Below are 15,562 nucleotides of genomic sequence, written 5' to 3'. Positions count from 1 at the left end.
GTTGACAGTAACTGTTCTACTCCTAAACCTATGAACAATGGCACTGTGAAGGTGCAGAACTTTGTTCAAATCTCCCACTCCTTCTATTGTTCATTAATGATCTTTCCAAAACTACCTTCTATCCCCTTCTTCTTCTATTCTCTCTTATGCTAATAACTCTACTCTGCATTACTCAACATCTTTGAACAGAAGACCCTCCCAAAAGATATTATAGGAATCAGAGCTTGAAGCTGCAGAATGCTTAAACTTTTACCTTGCTATGATTTTTGAATGGGGCAAAAGGAACATTCAATTTCTTCACCTGTCAACTCAACACAATCTTCCAAACACCTATCCCCTATTCTTTGATAACACTCAGCTGTCCCGTTCTTCCACAATACACATTCTTGGCCTATCCTAAACTCAAAATCTCAACTGAAAACTTCATATCTCATCTCTTACTACATCAGCTTCCTCAAGATAGCCATTCTGTACCATCTCCACCACTTTTCTCCTCCTCACAGATGCTGTCCATATAGAAGGGCCTTGTCTGTCCTCATATGGAGTATAAATCTTATGTGTAGGCTCCACAAACACAATCCTTTTGGACAGAGTAGTCAAGAGTCCCTTCATCTCATCAACTCTCCTCCTCTCCTCTTACTGACAGTCTTCTGCCTCTTAAATTTTGCCACAATGTTGCATCTCTGTCTTCTCTTGATATTTTCATAGTGACTGCTCTTTTGAATTTGCTAACTGCATGCCTCCACCCCTCCCGCGGCCCTGCTGCACATGACTTTCTACTCTAGTTGTCCAAATCCATAATGCAAGAGTTCACCAACATCATGAATTAGTAAATGTGTGTGCAGTGAATTTTATCTGGATAATATAAAATCTTGAAAATGGGGACTAACATTAGTGGGACAGCTGTATTATATAAACAGTATATGTGTGGGCTTAAGGCAGGGATGTGTCATGTCACCGTGGTTGTTCAATATCTATATGGATGGTGTTATTAGAGAAATGAAGGGCAAAGTTGGGGAAGTTGGAGTAAAAATGTTCGCTGAGGGAAGGAAGTGGGTACTGTATTCGATACTGTTTGCTGATGACACAGTGGTCATTGCAGAAAATGAAAGTGACTTACAAAATTTGGTCAGTGTTTTTTATAGTGTCTGTAAAAGGAGAAAGCTGAAAGTATATGTCAACAAAAGTAAAGTGATGGTTTGTGAGCTAGGTAGAAGTGAGGTTGTAGATTTTGTATGTCCATATAGAGTGGGAATTGAATGTGAAAAAGAATGCAAAATAATTTTGAATGGTGAAGAAATGGAGGAGGGCAATGAGTTTAAGTACCTTGGATCAGTTATGTGTAAGCATTGTGGTACGGAGGGAGAGATAAGAGAAAGGGCATTGCAAGGAAGAAGGGTGGCAGGGTCTTTGGGATGAATCATGAATGGCAGAAGTGTGAGCATGGAGGTAAAGAGGGATTTGAGAAATACAATAATAGTACCAACCCTCATGTATGCAAGTGAAACGTGGGCCTGGAATGAAAGTCAGAGGTCTAGAGTGCAGGCAGTGGAAATTATTTATTTGAGGAGTGCTTGTGGTGTGAGTAGAATGGATGGAATGAGCAATGAAAGTGTGTATGAGCATTTTGGAATGTGTCACGGGGGTGAAGGGAAGAAGTGTGGAGTGGTGGAAGAAGTGAAGTGACAGACTTGAAAGTGGTTTGGCCACATGGAGCAAATGGAGGAGAGTAAGATGACCAGAAGGGTGTATGTGAGTGAGATAGAGGGAGGGAATGTTAGAGGACGACCTCCAGTGAAATGGAGAGATAGGGTGCAGGAGTACGTAAGGGAGAGGGGGGAAAGATCTTTGAGAAACTTTGAGCAGGCAAGGAGAGAGTGTCTGGATAGAGAAAGTTGGAAACTCTTCTGCCGTGGCCATCCCCTGGTGGGAGCTCCTAGGAGCAGGCATTGATGAAATGATGATGATGATGATGAGTATATGTATATGGAATTTCCTCAAGTATGTCTATATCTGCATACTTCAGTCCACCTACTGCAGGGCCATGATGAGAATAAAGTATTCTTATTGGCTATTATTAAGTTGCAGCTGCACTTTCCCACACACATTTATTCCGCCTTTTAATGTTGAGGCCTTCACTATCAGGCCCCTTTCACAAAGTGTGTTTTCATTTTCATAAGGTGTATTCTGGCAGCTGGGCATGCATTGTTTTTTCCACTGCAGCCAACAGGGTTTTTATGCTCAGATAAGAATCCCAAAGATTTTTATGTAAGGTCATGTATACAGTGTAAATGATAAGGCAGCACAATTAATATTTCAATTATCTCCATTTTCTCGGCATTAAAATCTCTATCCCATCTGGTGGCAGGTGAAAGATATACCAACAATAAATGGAAACCTGTGAACAAACATAGTCATACAGTGACCCTTGACTGAGACAAGCGTCAGTGAAGATGCAGACATGATAACAGCCCTGACTGATCTGGAGAAGCCGTCCCCAGTTTCAGGAAAATAATTTTGTTAACCATGTCTGTTATAAACACCAAACTTGAGACAGACTCACCAGCATGGCTGGGGCTCGGAACATATAGCTGAATGGGTAGTAAATCAGGTTGAGGGGTGTTGAGGCATACACATCAGCATATCTTGCCACCTGGAAATGTTACTTTTGTTTAAAACTTTATCATTATTATTTCATTAATTTTAGTTTAAAATGGTTGTGAAACTTGTGATCATATGTTATTGAATCAACTACACAGGCATATCTAATTTTTGCTGAAAATGGGATTTTGACTCGGTGCTATAAATTCAATAGTACAATATAAATTATCTGAATAATATCAAAGCTTTTGTATCCATCCACATCTGCTTCATTGGGATTAAGAATAATGTTTACGTATTCCATTGGATATTGCAAGAGGCAAGTAAACTGAACATTGCTTCTATAATAGAGGAGGATGAGTCCGGAGACTGAACCTTATTGCAAATTTCATTACCAGCTGTTAAATGGAAGAAAGCATGTACACATGTGCAGAACATTGAACTACATATTATAACTTTTATTTATAGTGTGCATTGAACCCAGTCCAAAAGAAGAAAGTCAACCTCAGTAGGCAAACTATACTCACTTGGGTAGAAAAATGTGTTTGTCTAGATCCAGACCTGAAGAGTGAGCCCATCATACCATAACTGAGGTCCATCTCATGCGTCACTTCTCGGATGGCTCCCCGAACTTTGCTCAAGTCTGGTCGCTCATGAGTGCTTGAGTCTAAGTTTCTATGGGTTGAAAACAATCATCATTACTTCTTAGATCTTGATTTTTTCAAGATTACTCCTCAATCAAATATGTGATAACCTTGGCCCAGATGGTCTTTGAATAAAGATCAAGTGTAAATTGAATTGTGTAAGCAGAAACTGCAAAATGCAGATTATACTTGAGAGTTTACTGCAGTGGGAGTTTTTATACAAAGATTTTCTGTGTTTGATTTAATGCAACTTTTTCTGAAGGTTTGTTGTCGTACAATTAAAAAGCTGGAACTTACTACAGTTGATGCAATGAAATCTTTTTATGCAGCCTCATTTGTTATCCACAAGCAAGGTAGCAGCTATAAACATAGCAAAATTTAACTCTCCATCCGTGACGCAGATGTTGGCGTCACAGTATGGAAAGGGTCAAAAGGAAATGGAAGAGGATTAATCCTCTTCTAAACCTCTCAATCCTCCTCTAAATTCCTCTTCCATTTCCTCTTAAGAGGTTTAGAAGAGGATTAAGAGGAAATGGAAGAGGATTAAGAGGTTTAGAAGAGGACTAACCCTTTCCATACGGTGACGCCGTCGGACGCCGACGTCGGCGTCACCGGAGTGAAGGGGTTAACCTAAGGATTCAAATGACAAAATACAATGATAAATATAACTTACTTGTAAAGGTCTCCCATAATTATATCAAGATTCTGGAGCTTAGAAAAGAGTGTACACTTTTCTGTCCACACATGAAGCTCTTGAACCAACTCAGGCACAACTAAAAAGGTGCGCCAGCCCCGGATCTTCTTGCTTTTCAGAATGTCGCCAAAGATATGATCACCAACATAAAGAACGTCTTTTCCCTTGGCTCCCATGATTTTATTGAAAATATCACAACTGCCTGGAATATAATATATGGAATGAAAATTGTCATGATCATTATAACCTCTTTTCAACTATAATACAGGATTGGGAGGTCAGTGTCTTAAAATTAGGAAATAATTGCAGGTATGAAAGATTTCTTTTCATACAGTATCTTGATGTCATGGACGGCACCACAAAATGTTCCACATACTTTCAAAGGACTTTTGATTACAAAAAGTGTAACTAGAATTCAAACACTGCAACTTGTTTTACCCCAGCTCATCATGATATTCACTCATTTTTGTTATAAAGAGACTGAATTTGGATGGATCACCCTCCAATGAAGGATGGACTGCACAATGATTCCTCCAACAAAAAAGAAACCATAAAACTGCTGATCATTTCTTTCATGGGATTTATAGTTCATAGATATAAGTGAGGAAACACAAAGTGCTTTATGATTATTCTTACAACATAGATAATGGCAGCCTAATTCCCAGACTTTTAAAAATATCCATTATAATAAATATAAATGTATTATTCCATGTTTCATTACATCAGGGCATATGTGTGCCACTATTCTGAGTTGGTTAGAAGGAACACTTTATATCAATAATAAAATCATGTGTTTAATGGGTATATAATTATCATTCAAATGAAGGTGAAAAGAATGGTCAAAATATTAATTGCAGCTAAGAAGACACTTGGAAAATGTATAAATACTCAAATAAATTATAAGTGCAGGTTAAACAACCAAGAGAACCTAAAGACAAGCAAGATTAAATTTTGAACTTACCTCCAGAACACACTTGTCCTTGTTTGAGTTTTCCTGTGTGTGTTCCTAATCGAAGTTCACCAGTGTTGCAGTTCACTTGTCTCAGTATAGTCCCGCCCTGGAAGAATGCAGGTTTTCCTGCATCAACTCCAATGAAATCAAAGTAAGTCTTCCAGTCTCTTACATCACCATTCTGAAAAATAAACAACAATATTGCATCATAAATCATCATCATCAACATTACTCTTCTTTGATAACACTCAGCTGTCACCTTCTTCTACACTTAACATCTTTGGTCTATCCTTTACTCCAAATCTGGACTGGAAACTTCATAGTAGGGAGGTAGTGGCTGAGTGGTCAGTGTGCGGGCGTGGTGTCATGGAGTACCCAGCTTTGCATTCCGCCCAACGCTACAAAGCTGACAATTTTCAAGCATCGTCGAGTGGCTCAAAACTACCTACATGCTGTTCTGAAGAACACCTATCAACCCGAACTCTAGCAAAACTCTCTACAGTGGAGCAAATAGGACTTCCAGGGTGCATCATAAACCAAACAAGATGGCATAACTATAAACACTTGCCTGTACCACGAATGGGCTGGGGCCGACCAGCAGACCCCATCAAGATAGCAACTGGTCAAACATAAATAAATAAAAAAAAAATAAAAATAAATAAATAAATAAATAAAATAAAATAAAAAATAAATAAATTAATAAGTCTCCTCTGTTACTAAATCAGATTCCTTGAACTTGGGTGTCCCATACCGTCTCCACCTATTTTTCTCCCCCTCACAGGTGCTGTTCATATATAAGGGCCATGTTTGCCCTTGTATGGAGATACATCTCATGTTGGGTGGGGGGGCACACACACAGCTCTTTTGGACAGAGTAGAGTCAAATGCTCTTCATCTCATCAACTTCCTTCCTCTTACTGACAGTCTTCAGCCTCTTTAAATTCTGCTGAAGTGTTACCTCTCTTTCTATTCGCTATCTACACTTTCACGCTGATTGCTCTTCTGAACTTGCTAACTGCATATCTCCCCCCCCTCCCCAGCCCCACTGCACACAACTTTCTACTTTAACTTATCCCTATGCTGTCCAAACCCCTTATGCAAGAGTCAACCAGCCTCTTCATTCTTTCATCCCTTTTACTGGTAAACTCAGGAACAACCTTCCTTCATCTGTATTTTCTTCAGCCTACGACTTGAACTCTTTCAAGAGGAGAGTATCAAGACACTCCACTCCACCTGAAATTGACATTTCTTCTGGTCACTTTTCTCTCCCTTTAATAGGAGCAGTGTTAAACAGGCTTTTTTTGTTTCATTTGTTTTGCCCTTGAGCTGCTTCCTTTTGTGGGAAAAAAAAAAAAAAACTAAACAGACTGCTGTGATGATATCAGGCTAATAAGATAGCTGATGTTATAAGCTGCTCCCTAGTCAGATCTGGGCTCTTCATCCTGTATCTGAAGCTTCATTTTCAAACATTATATCTGTTACAGATGGCTTCAGAACAGCATTAACTGAGGGAAGTTGAAAACTGGATGGAAAAAATAAAGTAAACTCTGATTTACACCTGTTTCACAAGCACAAAATGTACTCTCTATAAATTCTTAGCCACACACTAAAAAGTTCATCAAGAAGAAAGAGATAACAAATATCATGTCTTTACCTTGTCTGGAAAACTGAGTAAATACTCCATCAGGGCATTTGTGTACCAGTATTCTGAGTTGGTGAGAAGGAACACTTTGGCTCCAGAGTCCCTCATTCGGTCAAGCAGAATTGGCAGGCGCTCATCTTTGTGGACATACTCATTAACAGATTCCACAGTCTTCTTTTTTAGGTCTCCCTGCAAGAAATAGTCTAAATTTGTTTTCTCATTTTAACATAAAATTCAGCAATTCAATAATTTATTCAATTAAGAGATCACCACATTCATCGATGAGAGGATCCTTGCAAGTTCTTGATATTTCTATGTAACTTTTTCTAAGACTCATTCACACATTTTATAAGACACTTCACTTGACATGGTTTCTTTTTGGTCTCTGTTAGTTAATTTTCCTTTAATTAACCTGATTCAGTGCTCCAACTCTTCTCATCATACCCAAATACATATCTGAAGTTTCAGATTTCAGTGTCATGACAGGCTGCATCCCCTGCTCACTATGCAGTCAAGTGATTTCATAACTTCCAAAATTTTGTCAAGTCATCCTGGGTGTAAAATTTGCTCCTTAAAATTACTTAAGTCCCTTTACCAGGATATTTTACAAATTACTTTTGGAGTTGCCAAAATAATGATCAAAAGCATCTGCACATACATTGTCTTATATGACCTTTTTTTACACGGAGAAAAAATATTGAATTTTTAAACATATTGACAAAAATATAATGTTAAAAGTATACCACCAGTCCCTGTTTCATGGTTTATCTATGTTTTACTAAATGAAAAATCTTTCATGATATATTATCTTAAAAATATATAAAAAGAAGATTGTGATGAGAATGGTCTGTTTCTAGAGTAAGAGGTTTAAGTAAAATTTCAATGCTGAAAAATTAAAACAAACTGAATGCTGAATGATTGTAGAAATAAACATATCCCATACCTTTGTGTGAACCCAATCAACAGCTTGTCTGATGTCCTGGAAAATGCTGTTGTAACTCATGAAGAAGTCCCCAAACTTAACACCCTCAGGACATTTTATATACTGACTGGAGTTACTAAAAAAGTCCATGAGACACGCAATCATGTATATCTCTGGGAGGTTAAACAGAGTATTCATGACATATATGCGAGATTCGTCCAACTGGATGAACTTGTTGGGGTACAGCTCAGACACTTCAGACCTGTGGGGAAGCAAGAAAAAACTCAAATTTTTATTACTTGTTCTGGTTACAGTGTGTATGCCCTCAACATACACGAGTTTCAATTTTAATTCACTGCACCCAAGACAAAGTTGTGTAGCTAATAAAAACAAATAATTGATAATTGCCATATTGCTATCAAATATAAACAAATAAACTTAATTAAATTCCCTAAGTGATCCATAAATGATGACATTTAAATGCAACATACACACAAACTGCCAAGTAGTCACGATAATGAGACATGAATCATGAAATCATAAATATGTTCATGCAAATCCTGGTTCTGATTGAAAATTTAGTGAGGCACTTGCTACACAAGTAATATCAATAACTTAAGGATAGAGAAGTAATTACCCCATCATGCTTAGCAGTATTGCCCCCTGCTCTGACTTTCTAGTATGCGTGTAGAGGACTGGTGAATACTAAATTAATATGAAAAATAATTCATGCAAACAAAAGGTCAGATTGAAGCTCCTCTCAAATTTCTGCTTCATAATCCTCACGTATCAAAGAAACTGGTGAAGGTAAGGTGCTTAGGTTTAGAGGTTTTGCGACTCGCAATAATTATAAGAGATTATTCAATTCCAGTAGGGGAGAAAACACTCAGTATTTATATTACAAAAACACTGACATGCAATGGAACAACCCGAATTTAATGCGAGTTTTCAGAGCATCAAAGAAATAAGAATTACTGAGAAGCTGAATAAAGCATTGTATTCAACAACTCGCCTAAAGTATTTCACTGAACACAACACCGCGCCGAAAGTACTGTATTCAACTCAACACCCTGCCCGGCTACGACTCCTAAAAGCTAGGCTGAATCCGGGCCAAAGCAGCAAACGAACACTACATGCACCTGACCATGTCTCCCCTCCCTTCCCCTAGATAAATAAGTGCAAGGTGAAGCTCGTGGAAAGTAAACTGTGGTTACCCCGAAGTCACAATCGCAGTGTGTTACGTGAAAAGTAAATCCCATCTACAATAGGTATACCAAAAGTTCCAAGGCAAAAAACAGACAAACAAACAAACAACGATCACAGAGATAATACGCAGCCCTACGGAGACTTCCATATATGCCTCTGAATCCAGTAGTGATGATTTTTTTTAGTAGAAACAGCGCAAGATTTTTTTTTTTTTGGGGGGGGCACTATAGCTGAGTGGCGAGTTTACTGCTGCAACAGTTATAGTGGCCATGCCAGACTTTTACGCCAGAATATTTTATACAAACTTTGACAAGCGTTAGACAAAATCTTCTATTCGAAGTCAAAACTTCAGTTGGACATACGTAGTACTACTTTAGAAATATCCGGAGGGATTTATGGGTTGGGGTCTCATGAATAAGGGCTGATGAGGTATGAAGTTGATGTCCCTGAAAAATGTGAGAAGCGAAAGAGCGCATAGAGGCGTAGAGTGGTGCGTTGAACCGTTAGTACACAACTCATATAGCCTACGGTATTTTGTGTTTATAACGAAAACCCATCTAAAAACATAATTAAATCATTATCGATTTTGAGTCAGGCCTGCAAGAAGAGTACTCGATAATATAAACTTTTGAAGATTATGTTCCCTTAATTCTTAAATGATGGTGCTTAAGTAGGCCGATTCCATAAAACAATGTTCTTTAAACAGGCCTCAGTCTCCTGTGGGTCGGCACTTCCAACAGACAGATAAAGATACACTGGATGACGCGCCACACTCAGTACCCAGTGCTACTGAAAGATTTGCAACGGGATCGAGAGGATAGTGCATAAACCCCAATTGGGTCGCATCAAGAAAAGATTGAAATCCACTGCCATTCAAAGGCGAGTTATGCTGCTTCTGCCATTTCAATGACCTATATACCTTGACACGTTTCTTGACAAGGTTGTGTTGTGGAAAGTTGGCAACTATACGGCAACACGCACCAAGGAAACTCGTGCGTTTTACGGTCTGCAAATAGAACGTCTGCGGCAGACAGGTGAGGTGACTGGGGGAAGTGTATTCATAGAGTAGAAGTGATGGTTTGAAATAATGAAGAAAAGACTTTACTTATGTGAGAATGTGTCTGATGTAAACCATAATAAAATATTAGGCATAAGAGGAAAATGGTAGTTAGTTTTTTTTAGTTTGCTTGTCTAATACAGTGCGATATCATACGCTGAGAGGATTGTAAAACAAAGATATATATCACAAAATAGTATACTGCATAAGTCCAAATGTATTAATAGAACGAGGCCCCGAGGGAGGCGCGATACACGTCTCTAAGAGGTGGGCAGCAGGCCAAAGGAAATACACAAGGAAAAAAGTGAGCGGAGGTTGATGTCACCTCATTCACCTTTTCCGTTTTCCTCTCCTTGACCTTTCAAGTAACTTCAGTATGTAGTAAAAAAACAACAACCAAAAAAAAACGTTCTCAAGATAGGTGCGTCATCAAAAAATCATTACATTAAAATAATGTGATTAAAAAAATGAAACGTGATTCTGTAGCATGTTGGCAAGGGTGACTGTAAAACACTTTCGATCGTTTGAAGGCAGGGCCACGTAAACTGTTGCCAAACTAGTAACTTCATGAAAACTCAATTAGGTATTTCGTTTATTCCTATGATGCGCGTAATTTCTAGTACGTTACATTTTATTCCACTGACAGCTGTAGGCTACAGCTCTTCTACAACTGACCCATAATCACCCATTTATTGATCAGTTACTACGTACTACTACTAACTACTACTACTACTACTACTACTATCACTGTAATTAATAATGGTTGTTTTCTGAAAAAGCAGTGTCTCTTGAATCTGACGATGGAATTTTTCCTCGTGACTAACAGTTCTTGGTAACATGCGTAGGAACGTTTAGGCCGTGAAGTGCAGCAACATGAATTCATTAAAACAAATGCGGTCACTGCCTCAAGCGTCGTCATAAATAATGCCCAACAGATAAGCCTCGTCATTTCCCTCTTCATCCCTTTACTTGGGATTGCGATTAATTAAGATAGAATTCATTGTTTTTGACTTCCTTTGGTCTGAGAGGATGAGGTTAGGATTGGCTGTATTTATCAGGTACAGCCATAAATCACTTCCTTGGTGATTCCGGTTACTACGTACTGCTCCTGGTTGCGTTTGTATGTTCGTCTTTCTTTGGACTGCGTGTAATAAATGTTTGGTGTATACATCAGCGACACTAACGACTCGCTTCCGTTGTGATCCAGTGTTTATTTTGAATTGTCAAACTGTTGATTGCGTTTACAATGGATTACGTTTATACTGGATAGAGTTTGCCCTGATTACCTTCATGTAGTTAAGGGTAGACCACTAAGCAGGAACCATACGTAGGCTATGTGAAGTTTGATGTTCTGTTATCAAATTTGTTCCACTGACATAACTTTTCTAATCATTATAATTAGTGTAGTCATAGTGACGTGCCTCATACTATTACTATAAAAAAATAACCTACTTCCAAATAATTGTCCCCCAGACATTCAGAGACAGCGGGCGAGGCAGGGACTGACGTAACACACACACACACCCCTTGTTGCCTCCCGGCTGGTGTGTGGGAAAGAGATGGGAGTGACTCAAACCTACATCTCTAAAAATAGATAATGCCATAACGTAAGCTGGTTTCGCTTCCCACTGTACGGTCTTGGAACGAGAAGAGCACGCCGCCAGCTCGCGGTGGGCACGTGGTTTTCAAACTATTTAGTATGACGGCACACTAAGGGCTGCTTTCACAGTCATTTTGTTTGCTTTGATCGTTACCAATGGCGGCGATCGAAGCTATAATTTTCCACGTGAAACTGGCCAATGGGATAATGGTGGCTGCAGAGAAAGGGAAAGGTGTTGCGAGTGTGCTGTGGTAAGGTGCGGGGCTAGGCTAACCCCGCACCCCATCGGCCAGTTTTACGCGGAAATACTATAGCGGGGATAACAGCCATTGGTAAAGATCAAAACAAATAAAATGACTGTGAAAGCGGCCCTTAGAAACAACTAATAATTTTGCGGCACACCTGCCCTTTCATATATATATATATATATATATATATATATATATATATATATATATATATATATATATATATATATATATATATATATATATATATATATATATATATATATATATATATATATATATATATATATATATATATATATATATATATATATATATATATATATAATTAGTCACCTTTGGTAAATATAAATTACAATTTACAATAGTTTCATTATATTATGTACACAAATCAAAATCCCACCCAAATTTTCGCGGCACACCAAGGAGATAATGGCGGCACACACTTTGAGAATCACTGGTCTAAGCAGACTCCTGAGAGCATGTGCTTCGCAAGATGGGTGATATTTTACAATACACCAATATTTTTCGTTCACTATTCTCTTGTTTTTTTTTTTGTGACAGAGACGACATATCACGAAGGAGAAAACACCATTTGATACTTTCTGATGTGTAATTAAATATCACACTATCCTTCACGAACATTTGGCAAAACGAAATAAAACATTTATTCACATGAATTGATGAATTAAATTGGTGCATTTGCCAGAACAGGAGAACGTTGGGATTTGTCCTTCAGTAATGGCTGTAGATAATGATGATGACTAGAAGGCAAGACAGCGGGGTGCGACTGGTCAATGGTTATCGCTCAACTACTGATGACCACATGACCACGTGTCTCGTTTATAAAACTCCCCATGCCAAGAGAAAATAATTATGCCCACAAAATAGTTAGGAACGAGTGGATGTCAACCAAAAGAGGGGCGCGGGGGTTGGGAATATTTAGCTAAACTCATAGAGCGGACGTGTCTCCTACCTCCACAACAGCGGCTGAAACTGTATACCTTTATCAAACTTTGATAAAGAAATGAGAACACTGCTCAAGGACACACCTGTATGGAAACACAGCAGCTGGGTCCGGGATGTCATTCTGTCCCCCATATTTTTTCCCCATAAGTCACTTGCACACTACCGGTCAAAAAAAAAAAAAAAAAAAAAAAAAAAAAAAAAAAAATCAACAATTTAATTACTTTTCAATGTTTATTTTGTTTTGCTCATCTCCTTTTCGGGGTCTCCTGGTATTTTTCTGAAACGCTGCAAAGAACATCACGATTTTTCATGGCCCGAGGAAAGGACATTATTTAGATTTAGTTACCGAGTGCCTTGGCTAGTCCTAGGTCACGTATAGAAACATAGAATAGGGTCAATTTAGCTCAGAACCAACTAATAGATCAGTTCATCGCGAGGTAACCATTCACAGGCGCCTCCTATAACTGAGATCCCGGAAGTTGGTTGAGTCCGTGCGCATCAAATCTAGAAATGACCCTCACGGTACCCCCCCAACCACCCCGAAAAAAAAAAAAAAAAAAAAAAAAAAAATCTCAAACTTTCAACCATTTCTGTGGTCCAACAAATGCCTTTCTCTAGGGAACAGCCAGACTGCCTTCGCGGTTTATCATTCAAGGTTAGGAAAATAACTCTGAAATTATGTGAATCATCTGAGAGAGAGAGAGAGAGAGAGAGAGAGAGAGAGAGAGAGAGAGAGAGAGAGAGAGAGAGAGAGAGAGAGAGAGAGAGAGAGAGAGAATATAACGTGACAAGATTTAATATTTCCACTTTGCCAACAGATTGATAGTGGGGGAGATAATAGTGCACCACGTTTGCCAGTCCTCATTACTGGGTGTGGAGCACATTTGTGGATCCTATCACGCTGACCTACTAAGAGAGAGGTTATAATTATCCTTTTTTTATTATATTAGTGGAATTACTACCGTGTATATTCGTTTGTTTTAATAAATAAAAGCCTAATCAAGATACCGTCTGGCCTGCACATCCTATCGCTTCCTGACCTGGAACATTAACTGGCTGCGTGCCCGGTTCACTGATCTCCACTCGTATGCTATAACACAGAAACCCGATATCATTGCCCTACAGGAGGTCTGGTCCGAGGTGCCACAGTTGAGAGGTTATGTGACTCACTCTCTCGGACCTGGAGATGGTAGCAGTAGAGGGTTAACAACTTTTGTCAAACATGGACTTCCTGTTACTTTTCATGAGTGGGAGTTACTGGGGGGGTGGAATTTCTTATCGTGTGTCTGCATGTTCCTAATGGTCCCCTGTACTGTATAAATTTGTATGTCCATGCTTGTGCTTTTGGTTGAACATATCGTATAGCCTTGGAGAGGGGGAAGGAGAGGCGACTTTTACACGAATATATCCGGTCAATAAATCGTCTAATATAATAAAAAGATAAATATAATCCGTTTCATCAGCTTTTTCCATTAGATAATAGCAAAAAAGTGAGGACGTAATATCAAAACATTACTCAGAACATATCGTGAGAACTTGGAGGGGGAAGGGGGAGTGGGAGGAGACTTTCAACACGAATATATACGGTAAATAAATCCACTAATACAATAAAAAAAAGATAAATATAATCTTTTTCTTAAGCTTCGATCATTAAACAACAGTAAGAGAAACTAATATATATGGCATATAATCCACTCATATAATAAAAAAAGATAAACATAACCCGTTGTTTAAGCTCCGGCCATTAAAGAACATGGAAAAGAAAGAAAAGTGAGTGATATCAAAGCATTACTCAGTTAAACATATCGTACAAGCTTAGAGAGAGAGAGAGAGAGAGAGAGAGAGAGAGAGAGATTACACACACACGGTAAATAAACCCACTATTATAAAAAAATATATATAACCCGTGTCTTAAGCTCCGACCAGCAAATAACAGCAAACGAAACGAATGCACACTGTAGTAAATCCACTAATATAATAAAAAAGAAGGTAATTATAACCCGTTGCTTTAGCTCCGACCATCAGATAAAAACAAAAGAAATAGAATGTTAAGTGAGTGACATGAAAGTATTACTCCTCCACTTCGTGACTGGCCATGGAAACCTTTCCCAGAACAGGACAGGACCACGACACGGAGCACGAAGGTAATCACTCGCATACCAACGGAGTCAGATCCTGATAAAAAAACACTGACGAAACACATCGGTATGGTATGTGGCTGCGGGCTGTACAGCACACACACACACACACACACACACTGATAAAGGCGTAAGCAGTATTTCAGTTTTCAATACAGAACAACTGATGAACGGAATGCTTAACTATGGGAAAATATAATAAAATACGATACATGCAAGCCTGTCTCAATTCTGAAAAAAATGTATACCGGTTGGAACACACACACACACACACACACACACACACACACACACACACACATACGCACACACACACACACACTATCAGCCGTATTAATTTTCCTACCTCTCCCTGACTAAGATATGTCAGTTATCACCAAACAAACCAGCAGCGCCTTTCAGACTGATTACGCCTTCGCTGAATTCCACACTTTTTTTCTAAGCCTACTTGCACCATAAAAATACCACGTAATAGACAATTAATGTGTTAGATGTAACCAATAACCCGTAAAAAATGGCCCATTGAAAGCTCGCATCGGGAACCGAGTCTGGCTTACTTATATTCCTGGAACGGACGAGAGGATATAAAGTGACAAATATTTCCACATTGCCAGCAGATTGCAGATTGCGTTTGTTAGTCCGCATTAGTAGGTCGGGAGGTGATGTGTGTGTGTGTGTGTGTGTGTGTGTGTGTGTGTGTGTGTGTGTGTGTGAGAGAGAGAGAGAGAGAGAGAGAGAGAGAGAGAGAGAGAGAGAGAAAAGTGTACACACACACACACACACACACACACACACACACACACACACACACACACATTCCAACATGGTGCGTGACACAATACTGCATACCGTTTGAATATTCAGCGACGGCGATTTTTCAGTATGGGAAC

The 15,562-nt window shown here is 38.9% G+C and overlaps 1 protein-coding gene across 5 annotated transcripts in view; it reads right to left on the bottom strand.

Moving 5' to 3' along the window:
* Nucleotides 1–15,562, bottom strand: part of LOC127009374 (cytosolic purine 5'-nucleotidase-like) — a 51,872-nt gene that overhangs the window by 4,329 nt on the left and 31,981 nt on the right. For all 5 annotated transcript variants that reach the window (XM_050882394.1, XM_050882397.1, XM_050882398.1 and 2 more), the window contains 6 exons: nucleotides 7,476–7,716; nucleotides 6,545–6,721; nucleotides 4,901–5,072; nucleotides 3,919–4,141; nucleotides 3,129–3,276; nucleotides 2,564–2,653 (listed from right to left, as the gene is read on the bottom strand). In XM_050882394.1, coding sequence (XP_050738351.1) covers nucleotides 2,564–2,653; nucleotides 3,129–3,276; nucleotides 3,919–4,141; nucleotides 4,901–5,072; nucleotides 6,545–6,721; nucleotides 7,476–7,716 — 1,051 coding nt within the window. The remainder of the gene's footprint in view (nucleotides 1–2,563; nucleotides 2,654–3,128; nucleotides 3,277–3,918; nucleotides 4,142–4,900; nucleotides 5,073–6,544; nucleotides 6,722–7,475; nucleotides 7,717–15,562) is intronic.

Source organism: Eriocheir sinensis, chromosome 40 (assembly GCF_024679095.1).
Source record: "Eriocheir sinensis breed Jianghai 21 chromosome 40, ASM2467909v1, whole genome shotgun sequence".
In the NCBI taxonomy this organism is placed as follows: Eukaryota; Metazoa; Arthropoda; class Malacostraca; order Decapoda; family Varunidae; genus Eriocheir; species Eriocheir sinensis.
This window is presented reverse-complemented; position numbering and strand designations above follow the sequence as displayed.